Source organism: Anas platyrhynchos, chromosome 9 (genome assembly GCF_047663525.1).
Source record: "Anas platyrhynchos isolate ZD024472 breed Pekin duck chromosome 9, IASCAAS_PekinDuck_T2T, whole genome shotgun sequence".
NCBI lineage: Eukaryota > Metazoa > Chordata > Aves > Anseriformes > Anatidae > Anas > Anas platyrhynchos.
Window position 1 is genome coordinate 9,714,711 of NC_092595.1, and position 26,891 is coordinate 9,741,601.

The 26,891-nt window shown below is 52.0% G+C and overlaps 1 protein-coding gene across 3 annotated transcripts in view; it reads right to left on the bottom strand.

Moving 5' to 3' along the window:
• The window catches only part of DIS3L2 (DIS3 like 3'-5' exoribonuclease 2), a 188,083-nt gene that overhangs the window by 23,959 nt on the left and 137,233 nt on the right, over positions 1-26,891 (bottom strand). For all 3 annotated transcript variants that reach the window (XM_027464181.3, XM_027464182.3, XM_013102318.5), the window contains one exon: positions 11,707-11,786. In XM_027464181.3, coding sequence (XP_027319982.3) covers positions 11,707-11,786 — 80 coding nt within the window. The remainder of the gene's footprint in view (positions 1-11,706; positions 11,787-26,891) is intronic.

Sequence of the window (26,891 nt, forward strand, 5' to 3'; positions counted from 1 at the left end):
CGCTCCCCTGGTACAGATTTTCCCAAAATTGTCTGGAACTTTGAGTAACCAATTGTGTTTTTAAATCCAGCTGCCGCGCACGGGCTTCCTTGTTCACGTGTGTAGAGGCTCAGGACCTGTCCTCAGCTGCCAAAAACCGCCCTGTCCCCACCAAAGCTGTTTGCAGCCACATCCCCGAGCAGGACACCTGGCTGCCAGGGACACAGCGCTGCCACCACAGCTCTCCCTGCAAGCCCAGCCCCTGCCACTGGCACCCAAGGGACAGGAGGAAATCCCCAGAGCCCAACCTGCCCTAAAAACCAGGTCTGCAGCACTAAACCCACCCCGCATACCTCAATCCTCCCTCCACATCCTCCCGCACACGTGAGCTTTTATTCTAGGAGCCCCGTACGCTACCCTAGGACTGAAAGGTAAGAAGTAACAGCAAGCACACACCTCGATTCTCATTTCCCACGTGCTGACAGTCTCCCTTTAATCCTACTTCCCCCGTTTAAGGTGTTAATGGGAACCTTGATGCATTTCAGAGGGAACACACACAGAGAGAAGATAGATGCCTGAGTGTAAAACCCTGCTCCTAGATTCCACATCAAGTGCTGGATTTGTTTATATCCATACGATACAATCTCCATAAAAGCAATCAACCACCACCGAAAGGAGATGTTTCAATATCTGCACTGCCCTCGCCCAGAACAGGCATTAGGTTTGCTTTTACGACGCAGGATAATATAATGGATTCTTTCCACATGTTCCCAAATGTTGTTATTAAGTATTGCTCCTCTAATAAAATACGCCGCAACGTACAGCAGTACATGATGTGGCATTTACACAAGTCTTCTCTCTGTATAGGACTTGCTGGCTTTTAAACAAATCTGTCTCTTCCATACAATACAGAAGCACAAGATGAGTAATTATATTCTCTGCTTAATAATGTTTTTGCACTGGCCAATTTAACAGCTAATCTCCACAAACCTCTGAGATAGTCCCCCAGCAGCTCCATTTGCATGTTGTAATCAAGTCTTGCTATTAAATCATACTTTGCAACAATAGCTGAGCTGTCAAGAACAAGCAGTGGCTCTCGTGCTGGCACGGTGCAGATGAAAGCCCTGGGTAAACACACACAAAGCAGCATCACTGCCAGCTAGGAGAGCATCCCCGTGAGTGGTTGGGGGCCCTGGGATGGCTGCACCCACCACGGATCTCGGGACAAGCATCCTTCCTCGCTGTCTGCTCTCCAGAGGTGCTAAGCTCGGCCTTACCCCGCGGGCTGCCTGCTGGGGGGTCCTTCAAACAGCGAGCTCTGCGGGTACAAGAGCTGCTCCTTGGTGAGCGGAACAGCTCGAGGAGCCGTGCTGGGACTCAGAGCACTGAACTCTTCAGGGCTAACAGCCCTGCTGCAAAACACCCTGCCCAGTTTTCCAGCTGAATCCAAGTGGCCCAGGAGGCAACTCCGATGAATCCGCTGCAGCAGGCATCTCTGCGCTGGTCCAGCCTGCTACAAATGCTTTAAAGTCCTGCTCTGAAGCAGCCCCTGCGTCTCTGCTCTCCCCTGCAACGTGCTGCAAGCACACAGTGAATAGCAGAGACCTCGCTGAACGCTGCTTTTTGCAGCAGCCCTACCACAAGGCACAATTTCCAGCAGAGTGATGCAGATCAGCTGCAGCCTGGCCATATCAATGATGCCTCTCTGTCCAAATGATTCTTCCTACGCATTAGCACAACATTTATTTCCATCCTGCCCCGCGCTCCCCATTTATCCAGAAATCTGACAAGGTCTCCTTCCTTTTAACGTGGAGACAGAGGGAGAGGAGAAATTTCTTGCTGGAGTCGCCTCGCCCTGCGCAAGTAGACAGATCAATCTCAATTCAATCCGTCTCGCTAATTGCTGGGGGCTGGAGCTGACCCTGGGCTGGCCGAGGGGGGAGTGACGGGCAGCCCTCTGCACAGCCTCGCAGCTCTACCCTGCCAGCAGTTCACAGCAGATCTCTTCGGGTAGCATGGACCCTGCCAGCTCATCCTTAACCTGCAAACGTGTGCCCAGCCCTACACTGCAACAGAGCTGCCTCTCTGCTTCTCTGGGTGCATGTGGCTCTTCCAAAGGACACTTCCATGCCCTGGACACCCGTGTGTTTACCTGTATCAGGAGCACGTTGAGGACTGCAGCTCTTCAAACACTCCATCAGTGCAGGTGCCCAGGGCAATTCATGTGCTGTTTGCTGCCCTGGGGGCTGCTGCACATCCCCATGCCCTGACAGCTGGCTCCTTACCTGCCTGCAGATCGCTCTTCAGTATAAAGCACCTCTGGATGTCCACAGGGCAGACCCTGGGGAAGGATCAGTCCTTCTCCTGTTCCTACACACCTGCCTCTACCAGCCATTCCTGCCTGCTGCTGGGATGCTGTCGGGCTGTGCAGACAGCAGGGCTCCGCCAGTGGGGCCTTTCTTAGCTGCCAGGACAAGTGCATGTGCAGCTGCTTGCTAACCCGATTACACTGAGGTGATTGGGGTCTGCATCTACTCCTTTCCTACATGAGGCTGTTTAACTGGGATGTCAGCAAAATGAGGTTGTGCTGGAGATCCAGCACGCACAAGAGCACTGCCAGGGCTGGATTTCACCAGGGGGACAGGGGATGTGATGAGCAGTCAGGATGTCGATCTCAGCTCAGCTCAGTCAAGAGATAGAAGCAAACGTCTACAAGCAGACGTTGCTCCAAAGAGCAGTGAGCTGACCAGCAAGAGATGCTCAGTTGCAGTTAACCACTGCTGTGTTCAGAGGAGCACGAGGGCAGAGAGCGAGGACAGAAGGAGGGGAAGCAGAGGATGTGGAGTTGCTCTGCTCATGAAATCAGAGCCAGGAGACAGCCTCTGTGCTGGGAGCAGCTCCTGGAGCTCAGCTGTGTGCTCTGAGCTGTGAGCAGCCCAGTGGGGTCACCAGACAACGGGACATTTCCAGAGAAGGCAGAGGCAGAAGAACTTGCAGGACACCTTGGCCAATAATGATACTGCTCAGTTAAGAGCATTTCTGCTCATCAGCCCCATTTTAGATGAGGCAGGTGAAGGACACAAAATTGAAGATGCTCAAAGCTGATCCGAGGAATTTAGAACCATCTCCCATTAAAATTAATGGAAACATTAATGCAAAGTACACGCCGATCCTCAAGCAGGTTCCTTCCAAGCAAGATCTTTCCATTAACTTGAAAGGAAGTTGTGCCCAAATCCTCTTACAACACTGTGAACATTTCAGACAGTACTGGCAAAGCCAAACCCATTAGGCTCCAGCTTGACTAATGCATGGCTAATTGGAAGAGGTGAAAGTGCTGAGCTGTAATGGGAACCCCATTCAGGGTGACCTCGACACAGCACACAAAACATGCTTAAGATATGAAGCTCTTTTTTTTTTTTTTTTGATGCAGAAGCATGAAGGTGTGGAGGGAACAGAGTTCATCGATGGATTGATTTAGCTGCTCTGAACTTTGGAAAAAAAAAAAAAAGTTGAAAAAGCAGCAGGATCCAGAGCAAAGGATGGCAGTAAAGTAAAACCACTCAGCCCTGCTGCTCGGGAGGAGGTAAGGAGAGAGGCCTCCTTGCTCACCTTTTGATTTGCAAGGACGTCATTCCAAGCAATAAGGTTATGCTGGATGCCAGCTTGGCAGACTACGTGGGGAGGGACCAGGACCCAAAGCAAACTCTGTTCTTCCAGACACAGCAGCTGGCAAAACCCAGCTTTGCAAAGGAGCGAGCGGTATCAGTGCAAAGCTGGTCCCTTCCCCTGGCTGCAGTGGTGTGCCAGGATTTTAAGACGGGGAAGAATATGACAGAAGCTGACCTGCAGAGCTTGGAGGGCTTCAGGTCACTGCTGCTCTGGGAAATCTGCTGGCCTGTAGTGTCTAAAACATCTTCCAGAAGCGCACGCTTGTCCTTGAGAGAGGGAGAATTCCCTGGTGTTCTCTTGGGATGCTTTGCCAGGGGTTAATCTCTCTTGCCTTTATTGTGTGCTTTACTTCTAGACTGAATGCTCCAGCTTACAGCCAGTAGCTCTTTGAGAGAGAGCAATCCCAGCTGGCCGACAATCCACCCAGTTGCTCCAGCTCACACTGCGGATCCCCCGAGGGACGGCAGAGCTTAGTGCTGAACAGACCGGAGAGGTCCTGCCCGCGGCAAACCGAAAGCCCTTGCTCTCTCTGGGCAGAAAGTGGAGATTAAACAGCAGGCTGGTGAGCGGGACGGGAAGGTCTCTCCGAACAGAGCATCAGCACTGGCAGCACAACGTGTGCTCTGTGTGCTCAGCATCCTATTCACTGTCCTTGTTCTTACTTCACTGCCCGACACGACACGCAGCTTTGCATCGTTTGGACCTAAAGCACATCCTAAAGCAACAGGAGAAGGCGCAGCACGTGCCCTTGCCTGCTGCTCCCAGTTTGTAATGTTACAGAGGGGAGTGCACAGCAAAACCCAGACCCGGGGAAGCTGCTCTGTACCATGACTGTGCGTTCAAGGACACAGACTAAGCCAAAAAAGGGGCTCCTTTTCTGAATCTGGAATTGAAGATACACCTAGAAACCCCGCTGGGAGAGGGATGGTTGCGGTGTCTGGTGGTTCTCCAGGCAGATCACAGCTCAGGGCAGGACCTTCCTGGACACAAAGTCAATCCAGCAGCTTGGGTTCAAGGTAAAAGTCAGAGGGGCTTCTTGTGGAAGGAGGATGTTTGCTCTTCCCCACACCCTGCCCTCTGCCATATACCTAAGGGCTAATCAGGGACTTGTCCGATACAGCGCTACTGAAAAAAAAATCCACATTTTTTACAGGTTAGCAATCCTAGCTCAGATATAGCTCACCGCCTTGGGCGCTAAACAGACATATATAGGCCAGGGAAATGGTGCCAAGATGGTACTGAGGGCTTCCAAACATATTGTCAAGCAAATGGCTACGTAAACAGATCTCCAGGGATGACACACGGAGACAGCATCTCTGACTCAGTTGCAATTGCAGCCGATTTTCTCACCTACTTGACTGCCACCGAATACCCAGACACCTACCACTGACAGGGAGGTTTTGCAGCTCCTCACCAAGTGAGCACACTGACACAGGTAAAAAAAATGACTCCTGGTTAAACCAGGGAGAGAGCAGGGAGCTTACACACCCTGCCTGGGGTTTAGGAACCCTGCCTGGAGAACAGGAGGACACACCAACCATCCTGGTACCCTATCGCGATTTAGAGAGACGTCTGCTGGTACACGTGGGCTTTGTGGCATCAGGGAAAGCCTCACGTGTTCGTTTGGAAGGGGTCACATCGTCTGCAAATCCCACCTGCCCACACGGGGGAAAGGCAGGTTTCCTTGGCCACCTTTTCCATCTGCAGCCCCCACACCACAGCAGCACGCCGAGGAGCTGGCAGTTACTATTTCCACGGCACTGAAGGGCTGGCAACCCGTTATTAAAGTAGCTGGGTGGCAGGAGGAGGAGGAGAGAGGTCTGCCTTGAGAAAAGCAGCTAAGTAATACCTTGGGCACAGCCCTTTGTAAGAGCCCTTCTTCCACCTCGAAATGTCCATAGGGTCCCTTCTGCAGGGAAAGAACAACTCCCTTCAGCTCAACGCCTCGGGTGACAAACGCAATTTCGCAGCGTGTCCCAGCAGTCTGAGGCTGTGGCATACAGCAAGCCGGGCACGTATATTTAAGGCAGGAAGGATTACGTATCTTTAGGAGTTTTAAAGGTCAACGTGCAGACTGGCTCTCCTGGATGATTTAGCCCACGCTGGACCTACGCCAAAACACGTGTTTGCTCTCCACATTCGGTGACACGCTCATTTCCCAGCCTCGCCTGGCCAGCTCCAGTGTTTACTCTTTGGCAGGTGAAGCACCCACATCACCTGCCGACTCGGACAAAGTTTGGCACCGAAAAGTCAAACAAATAACAAGCCACGATATGAAAAGAAAAACTCCATCCTGCTTAGTCATCAGCTCGGTACAGTCTACCTTCTCCGCAGTGCTAACTCGTGTCCTGGTTTGCATTTGGCTTCCACTCCCATTCTTATCCACACCGAGACACCTTCCACTAGATCTTGGTAGTGCTGTAAGCCCGGAGTAGGCAGGCTTAGTCTTAAACACAGGGGCTAGTTACAACCCAAGTGGTATTCTTCCTTCTCAGCAAAGAAAATCCAGGCTTACTGAACTCCAGCTGCCTCCGACGCTTTCTCATGGCCTCCAAACACAGCTAAACCCTGCCACTGCTTGCCAGGAAAGAGTCACAGGGCAGCGCAGCTACCTGCAACACAATAAATCTTGGGAAATGGTTGCAAAATCCTAGTGATGTGTGGAGTTGAGGCCAGAGCCAGGCAGAGAAGTGCAGGGCAGCAGGACGTGCCTTGTCCAGCTAAGCCAGCTTGTCCAGCAGGGCACCCTAAGGTGAAATTTCCACCACGGAGATTTTGTCATTAGCTGGCAGAGCGACATGGAGTAATTGAACTAATCTTATTTTGATCTGAAATCTAAACAAGGCATTTCATAAGCTTCAGGTGAATAATTGGTACTGGACAGCATCCATCCAAGCCCGAGATGTCAAGGGGATTACACGTACGTGGATTTCCCCCCACAAAAACCCTGCCTGCGACAAGACAAACAAGACAAGATGCCGCCTTCAGAGCCTTCCCTGAGCCACGCAGGTCAGAGCAGGGCAGTGTACATATCACTAACGAGAAAATCAGGTGCCAACAGGAGAGACAGCTGCTCCCTTTACAAGTGCTGCTTTGCAGGGATGCATGCCATGAAAAAAAACGTGCAACAAGGCAGTGGGGTACCCAATGACTGTGTGAACTATGCAGCAGTTGTTTGCATGCCTCAATTCCTCAAAAAACAAACAAACAAACAAAACCCACAAAACATCTTGGGAAAAACCTGCCAGCTCACTACAAACCCACCAGGTCCATGCTAAAGTCCAACATGAGGTGTGCACCTGGGAGCTACATCTGAAAACAAATCAGTTGTGCTGTGTCAGCTGCTTTACAGATTTTGTACCTAGCACTCCTACTGAATAGCTCTCCAAACAACAAAAAAAATAATAAACCCAAATAAATTCTGCTTTTCTGTATTAAAACAAACAAACAAACACCAAAACCTCCACCCAAGCTCTGTTTACACCAAGCCTGCCGCAGCCCTGGCTGGTAGCACTAAATGGAGTGAGCTAATGTGCTAGTGACAAATAACCCGTTCAAACAATTCAAGCATAATTATAGGCTGGCTCTCCTGATGTAACGTTGGGTACATCACTGCAGATATTATATTCACCTTATGAAAAGATTGCAGAGAGGAGCTCGGTTGGTAACCCAAACAACATTATATATCACTAACCTGTCAGCAGCAGGAGTGCATGCACCCTGGCATTTGAAGTCCTGGTGTTTTAAGTGATAATCCAATGTACCAGGCATCATTGATCTCTATATAAAAGGGGGCACCACTTTTCCTTTCAACTGGAGCTATTTTTCACTTCTCATCCTGAAGAGCTGTGTGGTGCTGCCCGCAAGTGGCTACAGCGCACAGCAGCCGTATCCGTAACGCTCCGGGTCCCTGGAGAGGAAAAATGATCAATACTCCCAGGCTGCCTTTGTAAGAGGTCTCTAAGTGGTTCCACGCAAGATGCTGCTCCTCTGGGTTTAGAAATTACTCCGAAGAGAACATGAAAGCCCCCGCTGCGAATTCATAATCCTGACACACACATGCACGAAACCAGCCGCAGCAAGGAATTAAAATGAAATTCGTTGTTGAAGCGCAGGCTGGTACATCGGCAACGACGGCACTCCTGCCATGGGAAGAGACCTGAGGAAGAAAACAATACCTGGAGGCTCAGGGAGCACAAAAACCACGCTAGAGGAGAACCAGCGGGGGACGAGGAAGCATTACAATGTTGTGCAAATATGGCCCACGTAACGGGATGAATCTTGACAGGGATTTGCAGCTCCTTGCTGTGTCTGGGATGGCAGGGGCCATGAGCACCGCATCATCTGAGGAAGGTGGCAGCGATCAGAGAGTCTTGGGGGGCAGACAAAGGCACTTGAAGGGTCAGGCTTGCTGTGGGTAGGTGAGCAGAGGTGAGATGGGATCCAGAGAAGCAGCTGGAGAGTGATGGTGAATGCAGAAGAGATGAACTTTTCTATTTATTAGACACAGGCAGAAGACTTCAAGGGGGTTCTCGAGTTGGTTTTGGCTTTTCCTGTACCTGGGATGGAAGAAATCTTTCACCATTACCTGTAACATTTCTTGATCTCATCCTTCCCACTGCCTGGAAACCTACAAGAGCAGGATCGGCCACGCTCAGGTGCCAGGCACTGTTTCAGCACAGCTGGCATCGCAATCCTAAAGCAGGGATCAGTGAGTTTGTGTGTCGTAAGACAGGATTCCTGAGCCAAAGTGGATGCAAATGGCCTTGATGACCTTTTACTGCCTGGGTGGGTTCTGCTGCTGGATCCAGCAGGAGGGAGCGGCAGCAGAGCCAGCCCCAGCCCAAACACCAGATCCGTGCTGCAGTCACGCTGCGGGAAGGCTGGCTGGGCTGGCTTTCCCTGCCTGTGACTGTTCTGGGGCAACGTGACAGCTGACAGCATGCTCCTGTTCAGCGTGTCACCGTGCACATGTCACCAGGCTGTCTCCCGTGTCGCAGCCTGCCCAAAGCAGCCAGGTACGGCAGCCCTGTCCTCTGCAGATTATCCTGACTGATCCCCGTTAAGGAGAATTTAAGTAACATGGCTTAAAACCCGAACGGAGACAGCTTTCATCTGCGTGAGGTCAAGTAATTTCCTCCGGGGCCAGGCAGGCTGAAAGGGCTGGCAGCCAAGGAGAGGGAAGTGGCTGGGTCTGAGCAGGAAGCACAGGGAGAAAAGATGTCCCCTGCTCTCCCCGTGCCTGCAGGGTGGGCAGCGACAACCTCTCTCCTCAAACAGGACCAAGCACTGCACCTTCACCTCCGCTGGGACTATTTATTGCCATCAGGTCCCAATATATCCCAGCAGGGGACAGGGGAGCAGAGCAGGTGAAGGCTCCCCTGACACCAGTCTCCCCAGTGCCGTAGCGCTACAGGTAGGCAGGGGATGAAAAGCTGCCGGGAGCAGGCACAAATTCCTCGATAGGGTTTTATTTCAAAGAGAACAAACTCCAATTGATTGCCCTTGTAAGAGCCTGAATGGCACTTGCACTGCTAGCCTAAGCGATAGAAATTTTAATTGCTCTGGTAATTACGCTCTCAGCAACCTCCGGCCCTTTGTTCGGGGAGCAGAGGCCAGCATTCGCTGTTCTCCGATGGCCCCGTCTGGCTGCAGCTTGGAACAGCATTTGCCACCTGGAGGGGAAGGGACACTCCTCTGGTGACCGTGGTGGCACTGAGCCTCGCCATGCAGGGATGCACAGCATGTCACCAAGCGAGTCTTCTCTGGGCTGGACACAGCTCCAAAACATGGAGCAGGCACAAATGTGGTGCTTTAACTTCCAGGGGCATCTTTTCAAGAGTGCAGAAGAGCTCTTATCCCCTCGGGTCCTGATCAGCGCTGTTCAGTCCTCGCTAGGCTGGTGAGAACGCAAAGCCTACAATTTACCCTAGGAAATTGCTAAGGAAAAAGTATCATGGCAACTGCCACGCTGCTCTGCGGATACCAAACTAGCCCTGTAAAAGTCCCGGTGCTGGAGAAGCAAGGTCTCTGCTGGGCTGGGAGACAGGAAAGCAGCACCGAGTGGATGCTTTGTTACGCTATCAGGTTTCTAAATGCAGTGCTCTGCTGGCCATAAAGGTGCAGCGCACGTGAACTCCTCCAAAATCACCGAGGGTACAACTGGAGCCGAGCACACGTTTGGCTCAAGGGCGTTTTACCTGCAAGAATACGTCAGCTGGAGCACAGACCTTCACGCTTCAGTCTGTCGGACGAGCAGCCTCCGAGCCCCAGGGCTGCAAGCACAGGGCACGGGGGATAAGCCCGGGCTCAGATTCAGCAAGGTTCCCCCTGGCAATGGCTATCCTGCTCCCCAGGCCCCCCAGTTTGTTGGGCCAGCTATAAAACACAATGTACAGGACCTTGCAGGGAGGTGTAATGATGATTTGGATTTGTCAGACACGCACAAGGTCTGGGTTTGCTGGCAGTTGCACTCATCCTGCCTGCACCGTGCTTTGCAAACGCACGATCCCGGCTGGCATCGCTCTGGTGCCTTGGCTCCCCCGGTTGCCAGAAATGCAGGTCACAGCCATACATCTCTACATCGACAGCTGCCAACACGCTGCAGCTACTTTGTCTCATGCTGGACCACTCACGGCTAAAATCAACGTCTCCGACTGAATTGCTATTGGCCTTAGCGCTTAAACAAAACAGCTCCACTCCCAGCCCAGGGGTTTCCTCAAACAATGGCACAAAATGCGTGCACAAGCCTGGGGAGAGGAGGGTCTGTGGCAGAAAACACTGCTGATTTTTGAGATATACCCCGCACAATTAGAAACGTGGGATTTATAAACATCCTTAACAAAACCCAACAGGTCTGGGGGGTTTCTTTTCCTTGCTGCCCATTGTGTGCCATTGCCTTTTAAACACTCAAAACCGAATGCTCTTCTCGTGTTGATTTTATGCTTCTGGACTTAACTGCACATCTCCCTGCTGGCTTCGTGGTGCTGGAGATAGCAGCTCTTTTCCTTCATGCCTGCAGGGCCAAAATGGTCAGGATGGGACCGGGTACTGTGGGTTAATTGCCAGCTCACAGGTGGTAAGGAAGGGCTCTGCGCTCTTCTCCCAGAAAAAGATCCCCTTTCTTTTTTAAACACACATTTCTCAGCTTAGGAAGAGCTAGGTGCCGCATGCAGATTTATTTCTTCCTTGTCGGGGCTGTTCTTCTCAGCATTTCAGAGCAGATCTAATTACAGGGCATTGCACTCATCGACAAATTCATATACCAACCTGTTCTGGGCTAGCCTGCAATAACTGGCAAGCCGCACAACTGCATAGGTGGAGGTAACCGGTTATGGATTTATGCTGGTATTCATGCAGAGAAACCCAGCACGAACACAGAAATATCCTGAACTGTGCTGCTGCCATCGATTTGATAATGAGAATGGGATTTGAAATAAAAATGTCGTGGGTGCCAATTCGCTATGGCGGCTAGCAAAAATAGGCAGAATACCTCGAAAAGGAGGACTCAGCTCCAAACACATCCAATGCTTGAATATCGTCATAAAGTATCTTATAAAAGTAGAGGGGATGGCTGCACTTGGGCTATAGTGCCCACAAACAAAAGGCAACCCCACAGATGAGCTTGAGCAGAGAGGACAGGCTGCTGCATCTCTCTGGGCAGAGGTGAGGGCTGCCCAGGTGTGGATGCTGACCCCCAGCCCGCTCCCCCAGTGACACCCCTGCACAAAACAAGGGTGGATTTCAGTTGCAAACACCCCCGGGGCAGAGGCTGGCTGAGTGCCAGAGCCCTCCATACCCAAGTGTTGGCCTTTTAAGCAAATAAAAGGAGTGACTAGCTTTTTCAGACGCTGCAGGATGGAGGGGCTGCAGAGCCTCGTGCATTTTATAGGTGCTGGTTTTACAGGAGCTGTTCCCAGCTGCAGGTCAAGCCCGAAGCCTGCTTTAATCTACTTTTAAGTGGTACAAGCAGCTGTGCTCCCTGTGCCAGAACACGGGGCAGATTCCTTTCGGTGCACCTTCCCCTATCTGCTGCGTGCAATCTGCCGTGGGACTTACTTGTTGCTGTCCCGGTACTGATAGATATAACAGCCTTGAGGCATCCCGCTCTCCTGGTCCAAGGTAAACGAGAGCTTCAGCTGCAGAGAGAGGGTGAGGGGAGCGAGGAGAGAGAGAGAGAGAGAAAAAAAAAAAAAAGCAAGGTTTTAGGCTGTGTTCTCAGTCATCACAGCAACTGCGAGCAAGGCTTGTGGGAGAGAGCTAACTCGCCGAGACTGACACGCAAACACCGCGGGCTGGAACATAGCGCGGGCTTCCAAACCTCAGGGCGAAGTCACATGCGTTGCAGAAACCTCTCGCTTTTTCCACCCTTTGTTACTCTAAAGTGTTTGTGGTTCTTCTGAAATGCATGGGTCATAGCGGCTCGCCCCTCCAAACCCACCCACACACACCGCCCCTCACCAAAGCGGCTGCGGTTGCCCTCAGACACCAGAGAAGCGAGCGCTCGCCATCGGCAGCTGCAGTTCCCACGAGCCTTTCTCTGAAAACCTTCCCGGCTCCATCCCGCTCCCCCAGCGCATTAGAACAGAGGAGAAACCACAGAGGGAAAGGTGACAGATTTTTCCTCCTGCGCGGAGTTATTAAAGAGCTGTTAGAAGGGTTTGCAGCTTGGCCCCGCGTCCGGCAGGAGGCTGTGATGGGACCTGGAAGCCACTCCAAGGAGGCGTTCGGCAAGGGCTTTCGGATTTCAAGCTCGGCCTCGGCTCCTTTTATTTAAGGGGGAAAAATGAATCCTCTCTCCACAGGGCAGCTCTGCAGGGAGGCTTTTTCTTCGGGTTTTTACATGCTGGACTGCCCGGAAAACAGCTCGGGGCTGATCTGCACGAGGGGGCACAGCGGAGCAGAGCCTCTTTCCCCACGGGAATGCTGCTGGGCCCCAGGGGAGAGGAGGGGAGGCTGCTCCTGCAGCCCCAAGGTGCAGCCCCTGTCCTCTACAGAAGGGTTACAGACCCTCAGGAGGAGCGAGCAGGTGGGGGAAGAGGGGCAGCATCTTCGGAGGGGGTTGCTGCAGTTTTTACGCACTGAGTGCCGGAGTTTTTGGGGGGGACAGACTATTAATGGCAGGGCTGTAACCCCTGCTGGATCGTGCTGGATCATTTCAGGACTTGTGCAGGTCTGGGAAGACCACAGCAAAGGCCAAAAGTCAAAAGAGGTTTGTTAGCATGAGTTCGGCCTTCCTAAACAGGGGAAGGAGGAGGGAGCGGTGTTGAGCCGCTCCTTTTGATCGCAGACTCTCTCCTCTGGGGTCCAAGGAAATTGCTAACTCAAATTAACAGCCTATTCAGGAATGAACACAGAATTAAAGCATCTTTCTCCCGTAGGCTGTTAAGAAACCCCATGTGCTGAATCATTAGATGGTGCACCAATTTTCCCTTCCCTACAGGGTAGCAAAGTCATACGCTGCGCTCTCGTTGACCCAAATAAAACTGCATACCATGAAATCACGGAGAACTTCCCCATCTTGGTCACTGCCTTAATATCCAAGTACAAAGGCTGAGGTCAAACCCAGCTGATCTCCTGGGACTTCCATGCCCTTAACCCTGTAAACCATCCCAAAAAACACGCCCCTGCAGCAGCACGTAAGACGTGTCTGCACTTTGCATGTGTCCAGGACAGAAGTAGCACAATCTATGGCTGTCTGTAGGCTCTGCCCTTCTGCAGCTTGGCGTACTGCTCAGTCCCACCTCTGAGAGGGGTGTTTGAGGCAGGACTAGCAGGGCCAGCTGGGGACGTTTCATCTTGACATCTCTGCAGCCAGGCAGCAGCTCCAGCCTCTCCAGATGCTCCAACGGTGCACAACAGATCCCCCACAGGAGCAGGAGGTCAGTAAGAAATAAGCAACTTCCCCCAGAGAGGCGAGCGATCACCTTGCTTTGACAGAGGCAGAGGTCACTTGGCTACAACCTGAGTCCCCCTGGGTCAGGGAAGCGAAGGAAGGACTGGGAACTCCCCAAGGCCATTTTCCTGGGCCAGGTTTTCCAAAGCTTTCCTGCCAGAACATCAGAAGGAAGGTCTGAGCCAAAAGGGACAGCAGTTATCACAGCCACGGCTCCACACGCCCCGGTGCTCTGAGGGAAGGGCATCGCATCGCAGAGAAGAAAAACAAAAGAAAGTGCAAAATTGGGCCACTTTGGCTACTTTTATCAATAGATCTGACTGGGACAGACTGAGAACTGCCTGAGCCTCTCCTTTACAGCTCTCTCAGCTTAGTGGCCTTTGGGCTTGTGCTAGCCACACACCGTTGGTTACAGCCCACCTGGGCCCCGTGCCCCCTGCAGCACTCAGGGCCGGAGGCAGCTCTGTGCGAGGAAGCAAGTGCAGGGGACGGGAAGGAAGGAAAAGGGCTGGGAAGGAAAACAGCCTTGTTTGGACAGGCTGCATGGGAAAGCTCCGGGGGAACCAGGTATGGGAGGGTGACCTTCTCGCTATCTGGAGGGGACAGGGTCCCGTGGATCCTGCCTAGCCAGAAAGAAAAAAGATCACAGTTCCCTAAGATAATGCGTTTTCAGCTTTCTGTTATTTTAACCCTTCTCTCTCTGGCTATGGCATTCGAGACAAACACAACACACCCTGCTTGGCAGGCTCCGTCTTCTCTGCTTACCCACCAGGGCCAGGAAGGGCTGAGGGCTGCGTAACGGGGACCAAATGTGCCCGCCCGGGGCACTGCTGCCAGGCAGGTGGATGCTGCTGTCACCTGCAGCGACAAGAGCAGCAGAGAAATAAAAAGGAGCAGTCGAGGCAGGTAGGAAAGGACCAGCTGAGCACTGCCAGGAGCAAGCTGGGATGCAGAGACTGCTTCCTAAGCTTAAAGCTGTGCACACCCACCCAGCACGGTGCTGTTGGAGCCACCGGAGGCTGAGCCCTGCTTGGACCATCCTTGGCCACGTGGCCACGTCTGCGCTGCTGTGTTCAGCTACCAGGGTGCTCATGGTCCCAGCATCTCGGTGCTTTGGAAGATCTGCTCCACAGGTTTTTCCTGCCGCCACAGATCCCCGAGAGCAAAACTCAGGCATCTTTTCCTGCCAGCCCTCGCCCAGCTCTCTGCACGCCCAGCGCTGCTGCTCCTTTCTGGCCCCATCTCCTCCAGCAGCCGCCCTTTCCCTTTCCTCCTGCCTTTGTTCGCTAAGCGCATCACCAAACCTCTGCTTCCTTCTGAACCAAGGAAGGTTGCAGGGCAAGGCTGGGGATTGGAGAGATGTCAGGAGCTGATCGACCACTTTATCCTTCCTCCGATCTGACTTCCACTGCAGCAATGTCACGAGACATCCCGAGCCCCCCAGACAGGCAGAGACCTACAAACCAACCCGGCTTTTGCAATACTCCCTCTGGCGCAGCTCTAACTCTTAACCAACTTGACAGCATTGCTCCGACACTGCAGGCTGCTTTGAAGCTCCTTTTCTTGCGTGTGTCAGAATGCAAAGACTTGCCGTGAAGCCAGCGAACAAATACCAGGACAAAGGAAAGGCCACTGTTGTTCAAAACACAGGATTTGATGCCTGCAGGGACAATGAGGGAACTGAGTTTTCCTGCAGAAACACAAGTGCAGAGTGACCCCGTCACGAGGAAGGCTGGTCAGCATTAAACACAGGAGATCATTTCATTTTCCAGGACACTGCTGGGCTTCGCAGGGAGAGGAGGGGGAGAGGAAATCTCCCAGCGCTGTGTGCGACTGGGCTTGCACTGCCCCCTTCAGTAGCGTCGCCCCGAAGCTCTCGCATGCTAATAAAGATCCCTTTCCACTCCGCTAGCTCTGCACATAAAGAGACGCCCGGCGTGGTGTGTGCGAGGACTCGATGGGAAGGGGAGCTGGAACGGAGCCACGCTGCGAACAGAGCGCTGCCTCCCAGGCGAGCCCCATCAATAATTGAGATGTCAGAGGCGTAGGGAGGTGCGCGAATAAGAGCTGTCAGAAGGAGTAATTGGGAGCTGCGAGGATACGGTGATGGATAGGCTCGCTCGCTACCAGGCACAATTGCAATACACCCAAACTGAAGAGGAGCAGGGTGCCGAAATTCACAGGGGCAGGCAGTTTGATGGGCTGGATGTGGTTCCCTCAGTGAAGGAGAGCATTGCACCCATGGAACCAAACAGGAGTGGGCACACAGCCTGGCCACTGGTGGATAGAGCAAGAGAAATATTTACAGCAACGTGGCCAATCCCTGCAACGTTGGGTGAAGGCTCAAGGTGAGGGTGATGCCACCTCCTTGAGGAAAGTCACCTCCTGCCCCTGGTGGCGCTGGGCACAGAGGGCAATGGCTCCAGTCTATGTTGGCAACATCCTCCCACTTGCTACATCCCGAAATCCAGCAGGGGATGCAGCTGGCTGGCAGTGGGACAGCCCTCGCTCCTCCATCCATCAGGCACCGATGTGCTTCATCTGCTCTCAGGCACCCGAGGGTTTCCACCCGCTCCCTTGGCAGCAGGGAGCGGGCACCAAACAGGGCACAGACACAGCCAGAAGACATCAGGGAAAGTAGAAAGGCTTCAGGCAGCTGCCCCACGCTGCATGGACAGCTCTGGGCTTCCTGGTCCCTGCAGGGACCCGGTGCCCCACTGAGCAGCCAGGTCTTGGTGGGGTTGTAAGGGAAGCTGGCTGTGTTTTGGGGATTCTCCATTACCACAGAGGCCAGAAAGGGGGAACGGTGCTCTCTACACTGCCTTGGACCTCCAGGCTTGCCTGGGCTTTGGTGCAGCCAGCAGCCATCGTCGTTTTAAAGCAAGTTTCAGACCTGCAGCAATTAGGGGCCCAGTCATGCGATAAAGCCTGGTAGCTCCAACAAGGAGAGAGCGCGAGGAGCAGCCTTCTGGCTGCTGAAACGCTGCCAGTACCTATATTGACTCGGCTGGGCAAATTCTGCATGCCCCTTGAGTAAATGGTTTGGCTTGGATCCCCCCCTTGGCTCCGAGCACCAAACCTCCGTCATTAGACTGAAAGTTTTCTCTGCACATGCACGGTTTCAGAGGTATTATCAGTTCAGCCGAATAACCAGGTCAACGATTTCAAACGTCCCGGGTTTGGGTCAACACGAGGGCATCGTGCTGTTGCCAGCCTTGGTTCTACTGTTCGAGGTAATTCCTCCACCGGAGTGGTATTCAAGCAGAAAGAGAGCACCCAGGGCAAGGAGGTGAAGCAGAACACGAGCCTGCACAACAAAACCCAGGGGACTGGATCTAAAGATTATACTGAAAACATTCTCCTGAGAGGCAGGGGTCTCACCTGCCCTTGGCACTCACACAGTTATAACCCCGTCCGCATGGAGGTCCGAAAAGACTGGTATCAGCTCCCTCTCGGAATAAAGGCTCCCCTCTCCAGCAAGCTCTAGAAAGCTTTTTAAGAATAAACTTAGTCATCGAGCAGGTTTTTATGCCCCTCCCAAACTTTGGTTTTGACCCGAGAAAAAAAAAAATAACCCTGAAGTCCTGACACTCACTTTTCAAACCACAAAAAACGAGCCGTGCTCCAGTAACGTAATCACAGAGCTTTCTGGCACCTCGTCCCTTAAAAATACATCCATCTGCCTGCACACAGGCCATCAAACTCAATCTTGTTCACAATGGATTTCCCAATTCCTGCGTGCTGGAAGGGCTGCAGCGGTGCTGGCTGTGCTGACTGGATGAGCCCTTACAGAAGCACAGCCTGCAAACCTCACAGCTGTGTTTTCACTTAAAGAAGCTGCTCTGGAGCACTTCTCCCTCTGGGTCGCTTTTCGATTTGCACTGCAGATCAAAATTGCTGCGGAAAGACCCTGGGTAGAGGTTGCACTTCTCCTTGGTTGCCCCTTTCTCTAGAAGCAATGGAGGGAGGACAGGATGGGGTAGCAAAGGAGACCTCAGAAGTCCTCCAGTGGATAAAGGCAAGGCAGGGAAGCTTGCTGCCAGCTCAACTAATGACCTGTCACGTTGGGTTGGTGCGGTTCTTTCCTCCTGGCTTTGCAGGCAGCCAAAGTTTGGCCAGTCTCAGCACCTCAGCACAAACATAAAGGCAAAACAAGCTGTCCCATCAGCCTGCTCCTTGGGGAAAGTGTGCTCTAGAGGGGACATCACTGGCAGCTGCTCCTCCTCCCTCTTCCTACCCCAGTCATCCACTAGGGACATCCCAACCCTCACCCTGCAATGAACAGTGGGCACAGGAAGGGATCAGCAATGATCATGCTGCACCGAGCATGCCCTACAACAAGCCAACGCACATCCCAGAGCTCCTATGCATGAGATAACAGAGCTGAGATTACAAGCTCCTTAGCCTAAGCTAATTTCTCCCCTTTCACGGGGCAGAAGAATATCTGGGTGTTCATGGACAGCACAGCACAGGGTGACTCACGGCAATTCCTCTCCGTCCCTGCTTTGCTTTCCAGTCTCGAGGTCTCTCGTACAGGCAGGTTCTCTCTTACTTGCTGCAGTACAACACATCACCTCGGGTTTTTCTCACTCTGCACCACCAAGCACCACATCTCTCTCACGTCCCTTCTGTCACAAGGCATTAGCCAGCGAGCTGCATCTATTAACAGGCTCCAAGATCCATGCGTGGGGCTAAAGGAAAATGTCAACCTGAAACTCAGTCAAACCTAGAAAAAGGAGCTGAAACTCATATGGGGCTTTACTTCTGGCCTGAATCCCTGCTGCTGCCTGCAGTCCACCCGGGCAAACACAAGCACATAAAACACATCTACAGCCAGCGAATCCCTAGCAGATAGTAAGATGGAAGAGAGCATTTCTCTTGCTTCTCCCCTTAAACTAACCGACCTACTTGACCGGCCTGGGACCCAAAGGCACAACGAGTTATTACTAAATTATTCCTCAGGCTGCAGTAGATCTTGCTCTCCAAATATCTCCCCTGGGACCCAGCGAGGACTCCAGGGTCTTCCCCTCCCAGGAGCAGACACCAATTCACATTCCCTAGCACACACAGGTGCTGCTTTGTTGTCTCCTAGCCCCCCAAACCTCTGCTGCAGGTAGCACAGAAATACCAGCAAGCAGCTTTTACTGGATCCTCTGCAAAGACACACGGATGCTGTCAGCCCAAGGCAAGCTGGCATTGTACCCTTGGCTTTTATTTCGCAGCTGCAACTCGAAGCTGAAGAGCCCTTCTGGGAAGATGGGGCAGGAGACAACTTTCAGCACTTGGCACTAATATAAACTTCTAATGAGTTTATTTTTAAACGCTCACACTTTGCCTGCACTGGAGGTGCAGAACACAGCATGCAATAGGCGGAGAAATAAAACCAGATTTATATAGAAAGGAGAACTGAGCACTTCCATTCACGTTCTTTGTAATTTATAAACTGGATGAGCTCATTCTTTAGATGCATGATTAGGAAACCACACGACTAAAATAAAGATTATACAATTGCAAAAGGGTTTACATTGGTGGATTAAAAATATCTTCTTCAGAAACTAACGAGTTCTGACACAGCACCGCATGCTCTAGACCACTAGGGAACTGTCAATGAAGTTAAAGTATTTTCTACACATACATCAATTTTAAAATAAAAGCAAAACATGCCTAGGAAATGCCACATAAAAAACTGTGACACCAACAAGATGCGTGCCAAATTTCACTGCTTGGCCGCTTCATGTTACTCAGAGCCTGTCTCCCAGACTCTATAAAGCTCTCCCGGCTCTTGCTGAGCTCCCAGCACTTTTTCCAGCCCTGCTGGTGCTCTGAAACAACAACAGACAATTGGATTCATCGTGTGAAGGAACTTCTCGCTTAATAACATAACGGGTCCTTCACAAGCGGGGCTTTACCTGCCTCGATAGGGTTTTGTGGCTGCAGAAAAGCGTTGTGCTTTGAAGACTGGCAACGCCTCACCGGCTTTTCCACCAGGGAAGAGTTGGGTCCTGCCCGTCCAAACGGCCTCTTCTTCACTGTGAGCTACAGAAGTTCACTTGGGAAAGCAGGCATTTGGCAGAGGAGGAGGATGAAGACTCTAATAGGAGGCTTGAGTGCATCCAGAACTTGAAACAACCCTACAGGCTGCTGTCCTGACCCTTCTCCGAGCAAACAGCTTGCTGTTAAGTAACAGCGCCCTGCTGATGAAGAAGCCGCTGGCCGGAGGGCAGCGCTCTGACACCACGCACCTCATCAGAGAGGGGAAATCCCCCAGGAGAGACCAGAGGCCAACAGCAAGAGCAAAAAGCCAGAGGTCAGCTGAGCTGCTGGACCTACAATGGGTATGAACGGGAACAGGTCAGAGCTCGTGAGAAGCGAGACGGGAAACGCAACGCTGACACCGCAGCGCCCAGCCCACGAGCACCCGTGGCTGGAGCCCAGCACCACAGCACCTGGTCAGCCTGCACCCAGCGCTGCTCCTCCAGCACAAAGTAGGTGCTAGGATGGAAAGAGTCCCTTGGCATCCTAGTCCCTGGTTCATAGGAAAGCTCGCTGTACGGCCGAGGCTGGCAGAACAGCAAATACGTTCGCTGCTCTGAAAATCCCGAAGCAAACGGGTCAGCCAAAGGGGTTAAAGTAACCATGAAAAAATGGGAATACTTCTCACTGTTAACTAGGAGAGAAACTTCAAGCATACAACTGATGTAAAATTTCCCTTAAGATGAGGAGTGTCAGCAGAGCGGACACATATTTCTGTACGTGGCATCTACAGCCTGAGGGCCACTCATGCCCAGGACCGGAGCCATCCCGCTGCCACAACCACAGCTTTTTTTGCATGGAGGGCAGTACTAAAACCCACATATATGTCATTCTGATCTGATGAAGAGCAAAGCCTGACCAGAAAGGCATCACTAAGGCATTCCTGTCCCCAAAGGATATAGGAGAGCCTGATAAACTCAAGAAAAGCAGTCGGCGTGCTCTCTGTTTGCTTTAGATGAGAAGTGACACAACCGAGTAGAAACCTCCCTCAACTCGCTGCTCGGTATGCTGCTACTCGTGGGTACTGCACGTAGCAGGTCATTATCCCCAAATGCTCTGTTTTGTACACCTGACAGTCATCTCTGAACGCAGGGCTCAATTACCTTTGCAATTGGCACTGCTACTCTGCGAGAGCCCGAAGTCCGGAGGGAACAGCGCTGCAGGAGGGAGCAGCTCCCGGAGAGGCAACAGCTTCAGACACTGATTGATACCCAGCCCTGCTCAGGAGCTAACACCATGAATAAAACACAGCAAGGCTCGCAGGCAGTTCGTTTCATGGAAAAAAAAAACAAAAAAAAAAAAAAAAAACAAGAACACCAGCAAAGGTAAAAGTTCAAGACCAAAGAAAGACAACATGGATTCGATGGAGAGCAACAGGACAAAGCACCCTGCGCAAAGTGCCTGATGCCTGCTGGTTTCCAAGAGCTGCTGCAACCTCCTGCCAGTGAAAACACAAAGCAGTGGCTGGGTGAAGCAGGCAGGAGGATGGGACACTGCCCTGGATGCTGATAGCCCAAGCCATGTGGAAACACAAGGTAAGAGCTGGGGGTGCAGAAGTGTTGGGGAATGTGGCAGGAGGATAAATGATTTGGTTTCTCTTATTGCACCTGAGTATAGAAGAACTTTCCCCTCCCCCCCCAAGGTTTTTCCCCTTGGGGAATGCTGATACACATTTTCCAAATCAGCCCTGACACTGCTTTGTGTCTTCCCGTAATGTGCCCAGTCTTTGTCATTGCTGTTGGGAGGATACGAGGAGCCCAGGGCAGATCAAACCCAGCAAATCCTATTTTCTTAAGTTTGTTAATGCTAACTGCTTCCCCTGCTAAGCCCCTAATGGAGCTGTGAGAACCCAGGAGCGCAGATTAATTCGGCGTCCAGGTACTATCTTGTGCCTGGAGGGATTTCCGTAGAGCCGCATTGGAAGACAGACGAAAGCTTGTAATACCCTCCATAGAAGAGATAAACCCATTAAAATATGAACAGCCCCTGTGCCGACACGATAAGAGCTCTGCCAGGTAACAAAGAGAGATCACAACAGTATTTCCAAGTTGAGTTATTTTGGCAAGTCGTTAAACTGGAGCGGGGACGAGGAAGATGCAGAACGCGCTGATCGCACCGTGCTGATTTCTGCCGAGGAGCCCCGCTGTCCTTCCCCATCCTTTGGGGTGCTGCTGTGAACATCTGGCGGACCCAAAGCCCGGCCCTAGCCCTGCTGACTCGAGCCCTGCTCCTTCCCTGGGAGCGATCTGTGCTCCCTCACTGCTTGGTGCAGCCTGCCAGGACTTGCTTGTTCCACGCACTCCCAGAGCGTGAGCCATCATTCACAAAATAGCAGGCAGCTGCTCTGCATCCTTGGCCAAAACTTCTCGCCCCAACCCTGCTCGCAGCGTGGGACGGGAAGAGAGCCCCGGCCGTACCCACTCAGCCCCCTGCATCCCACGGAGCATCTCCTCCGCATGCCACGAAACGCCTCCTGGCATCCCGCAGCGCCAGCTCTCTCCTCTTCCCGGTTCCTTCACCAAACTTCAGGACGTGCCACGTGCCTGTAGGAGATCCCAAGCTCTCCGAGGACATCCCTGCCCGTTCCCACGGATGGCGAGAGCAGGCTGCTGCTGCCGCTCGCGCAACCACCGCTGGCTCCGGGACTCCGGTGGAATTCCTCTGGCAGGCAGTGACCTGCTCCCGCTCGCTCTTTCCTAGGGACCTCACAGCTCCTCTGTCGCAGCCTGGGAAAAGACAGAAGCGGGAAGGGATGAGGGCCAGGAGATTTGTCCCAGCAAGGCATCAGGAGCGGGGTGGGCACCCTGCCCTCCCGCTAACCCGCAGCCGCTTCCCTCCGGGCGGCTCCGGCTCTGGTCTGGACACGGCTGCGCTTCAGCGGGGAAACGATTTCGGCGTGTGCACGCCTCGGAAAGGGCTCTGGCAAGGTTCGCTCTGGAAAGGTGCGGTATAAAATGTAAAGCCTTGCTGCGCAGCCAAGTTGATGTCAGAGCCCGCGACGGCGCTGTCGATCACTGGGTTGGAGCACGGGGGGCAAGATCAGTGATCTTCTTCCAGCCCGCCTGCACAGCAGGCTGCTCACAACCCGCTATTCCGCACTGTTATTTAACATATGGAAGGGCCTCGGCATGGTTTATGTTCAGTAGTTGTGGTTTCCAAGCAGGATTGCATTTCTTCAAAATGAAGATCCATAACATTTTAAAACTATTTTTAAAGCCGGTCGCAAATCTGCAATCTTCTACGTCATCCCTCCCTCCTCCTATCAAACCTAGAGCGTAACACACATCCGCAGAGTATCGGCAAGCTCTCACATGAGAGCTCAGCTGCAAGAAACCCTGCGTGCTAACACAGAGATGCACGAAAGCTCAAGACTGCGATTCAGTTCAATCGGGACAAGCCATGTTTAAGGTTTCAAAGCCATCCGGGATGTATTGCACTGCTCAGAGTTGTGGGTACCAGCACACGGGGAGGGAGAATCGAAGACCTGAGCCACCCCGGGAGGTATTTATTCAACGATCTGCTTCAGCAAGTGTAAGAAAACTAAAAGGTTTCCTGCCTCTGGGAGTTGAGCACAGCAGCAACCTGATCGGGTATCACTCTAAAATCTCATCACTGCCTTCCCTTGCCAGGACTGACCCCATCCACTCCTACAGCGAGTCACAAGACAGCCGAATCTCTAATTCCAATTTTTAACCTATACCTCTACCCTGCAGAGCCAGCTGGGGCACAGAAAAATCTTTAGAAATCATCCTTAAAGCCCCGCTCCCCAGAAACGCCTGACTTCTGTGGACCGTGTCAGCTCTTGCAGAGAGCTCTCTGCCTTTTTGCAGCACTTCTGCATAAATCAGAGTTTCCAGCTTCCCAGCTTGACGGACTCGTGGCTTTGTTGGGTTAATTTTGTCCGGTCAGTCCTGGCATTGGAGTTGTCCGTACCGAAGCAGTAAGCTTGAAAGGCAGAAACCAACACCATATTTTACAGAGACAGCCTCTGTAAGATTAGTTATTTATTCCAACAATATTAAAAGGAGACACGCAGCTTTCTCGGTCGTTTTTCCATTCGTAGTATTTTGTTTTGTTTTTTTAAACCCAGGAGCCTAATCCTTAATTTCTCTGTGGAAAGGATGGAAGAAAAAGATCACAGGGATGAAGGATCAGCCTCCTAGAGCATCCACTGCACCGCTTGCTCTTTGGAGAGCTTGCTGGGCTTGTTGCTGGGATTTCTGCTTTAAATACATTCTGGAAGTAAATAAATACAAATATCTCCAGGGGTCTGTCTTAGCTTCTGAAGGAGCCCCAGACAATGCACGGGAGGCCAGAAAGGAGCCAGTAAATTCTAAGAGTGTAGAACAGGAGAAGGGATTAAGCCTGGTGATTAAATTAGGCGACGCATGAATACATTCCAATGCACAACATCACTCAAGCGCTGGACAAAACATATGGCAACAATGGAAAGCGCTGCCCACGAGGTCACCTTTAATGTGATTAGCCACGGACGCCCGGAACGAGCTCTCCCCAAGTACCAGCGTGCTGCCCCCCGCTGCGCGGGGCCGCCAAGCACCCCCGAAAGCCTTTGAGGCCCCGAATCCCGCACCAACGGCTGCTGCGTGTTAAGGGACGTGCCCAAGTCCATTGAAACGGGGACAAAACCAGGGCACCAGCGGGAGCTGTCCCCGGGGTGTCCCGAGTGACAGCCGGGTCACCCCGCGGGCTCCCCCATCCCGCTTGGACTTTTCACCTCGGCTGGCACCGCATCCGCCGGCACGGCTCGCCCCTTTGAAGGGGGAGAAAGCGCCTCATCCATCACTGACATGAAGAGAGTTAATTCACTCCTTTACAACTGGAAAGGCTGCTGCTGTGAGCAGGAGGGAGCGCAGGAAGAGTAATGAAACCCAAAAGGGAGCCAAATGATGCTTTCCTCTGCGAGAAGCCAGCGCTGGCAGCGCTTGCTGCTGGCACGGCCCGCGGTGGGTGAAAGGAGACTCTTTTGTGGTATGCCATTAGCTACTTCCAAGGCTTCAGTTCATGTTTACCACAGCCACTGTGTTACTTCACTTGGTATTTTTTTCCAGTCCTGTTGATTGTACTGCAGAATTGACCGAGTTCCTTTGGAAGTCTTGCTCGCGGAAAGCAGAAACAAATTGCTTTTCGGACTCTTTTTTTTTTTTCTTCCCTAAATCTAACCTCACACTGCTTTCCCTAGACTCAACCTACGGCTGAAATCCCCCCTTAAAGCTGAAGATAAAGGTCCCTGCTCAGCTCTGCTCATGCCAGTTATCACCCAGCTGCTGCCACACCGCATGGGGACGTTGGTGCCACTGTCACAGGGAGCACGGAGCGATGCTGCTGCGACTGCACTAGAGGGCATCTGGCACCCTGGCATTTCTCCACGTGGTGCAACGCTGCAGCTGGGTCCCGTAAAACCCCATTACAGCAAGATAGCAGGTTGTCTTCTGGACTGTAATGAGAAGAAATGCTCAATGAGATTCAAGATAACCTTGCGCGAGTCCCTTCGCCTGAGCGCCGCGCTGTAATCAGGTGAGCCCTTCAGACTGCTGAACTCTTCCCCAGTGGACCTTGGCGGACTTGTCGGAGGTCATGAGGTTCCTGCAGGCCTTTAGTATTTCAGATTCCAGGCGATGACTAATCAGGGACACGTGAGAAATGGGCCCGAGGGCAAATTTCTTCCACGTATTTTGTATATGCATGGCTAGGTGGGTGAAAGGCACGGAGACAACCCCACGAGAGACTCGCTCCAATTACACAGGTCCCAAAGTGCAGTGACAAAGCAATGACAAACACGGCACAGGACCATTGCCAGCTGAGCTCCTGCTATTGCCAGGAAAAAGAAAGGATCCTCTCCTAAAGCCCTTTCTAGATTTACATTTCCAGGATGCCATAGCTGCAGCTCAAGCCTTGGCAAAGCACGTTCCAGGCAGCAGCGCACAGTCAGGGCTGACATTCAGCATGCTGTGAAATCCCTCCCTGGCAGAAGGAAGAGTCGCCAAGGATCCTTCTAATAGATCTAATAGAGGAGGACCACGCAGCCTTTGACAAGATCTATCGACATATTTCCAATGAGACAAGGTACACTGGGTTGTATGCTAGTTCTAACAACATTTGGGGTAGCATTTCCATAAAGGAGGGTAAGAGCTTTGCTTTTGGACAAAAAAAAAAAATAATATCCTCCTCAAATGCTTCAAGATATATATATATCCTCCAATAATATCCTCCTCAAATCCTTCAAGACAAAAATGAACCATGGTTGGGTGATATAGCTGTGGTCGCACCCTTTTTTGGCTGCTTAAGCTCTTCCTTAAGAAATCCCCCCTTAAAGCTGAAGATAAAGCAAGTCTTCCCCCTTTGAATTTTATTTTGTACTCATCACAAATGCTATTTGTACCCTATCACAATGCTATTTTGTATGAAATACTGACCCTCGGAGCTCAGTCCGAAGAAAAATACAAACAGCAAGAGCAAGGATAAACCAGTCCCAGGTGCACACCAAGCCAAAGCTGTGCAAAGCGAAACAACAAACAAACAAACACTAACTCAAAGAATTTGGTTGCAAGAGCTGCCTTTTCTTCAACCATTTTCCTGGCGGGTTGAGGCCCAGATGATGTTATTTTGCCCAACTGCCTGGGGGTTGAGGCAGGTTCCCTCTCTGCTGCAGTGCTCAGCTGCAGCTGGTAGCCATGAGTTCAAAAGAAAAAGGTCATCAAGTTCCGCTGTTTCTCCCTACAAAACGGGCAGATGAGGGCATGTTTAACACCTCCATCTGCTAAATGTCTTCATGCCAAGAAGCCTGCACATCGTTTTGTTGGTCCCAGCCTCTCTTAGTGTTTACTGTCTGCTCAAGACTTTACCCAGCTTCTCGGGTAAAAGCAGCCACAGCAAGCCCTGCCCTGAACCGCAGCAAGATGACTGATAAAAGAGGATGGGAAAGCTCCCAGAGAGATGCTTAAAAGTCCTTGGGCACTGAGCAATGGCATTACTCCTGCATAGAGAACCTCAGAGCTCAAATGGGAAAAGGACCAAACAATCCCAAGCACGAACTCCCATCAGGGTGATGTTCATCCTACAGGTTTTTATATTGTTTTGCATTCTTTTAAGAAAAAACTCACCTGTCTGCCACCTCAGTAGGCTGCAACAGCACCATGTTCGTAATCTTTACACTGATTTCAAGGAACCTGTACAAATGCTTGAGAATTTGAAAAGAGAGAACCGTGATGCACGAAGAATCTCAGGTTGGTCCCCCAAGTAAAGGTTATTTGACAGCAGCACCCCTTGGCACCATGTTATGGATCCATCCACACAC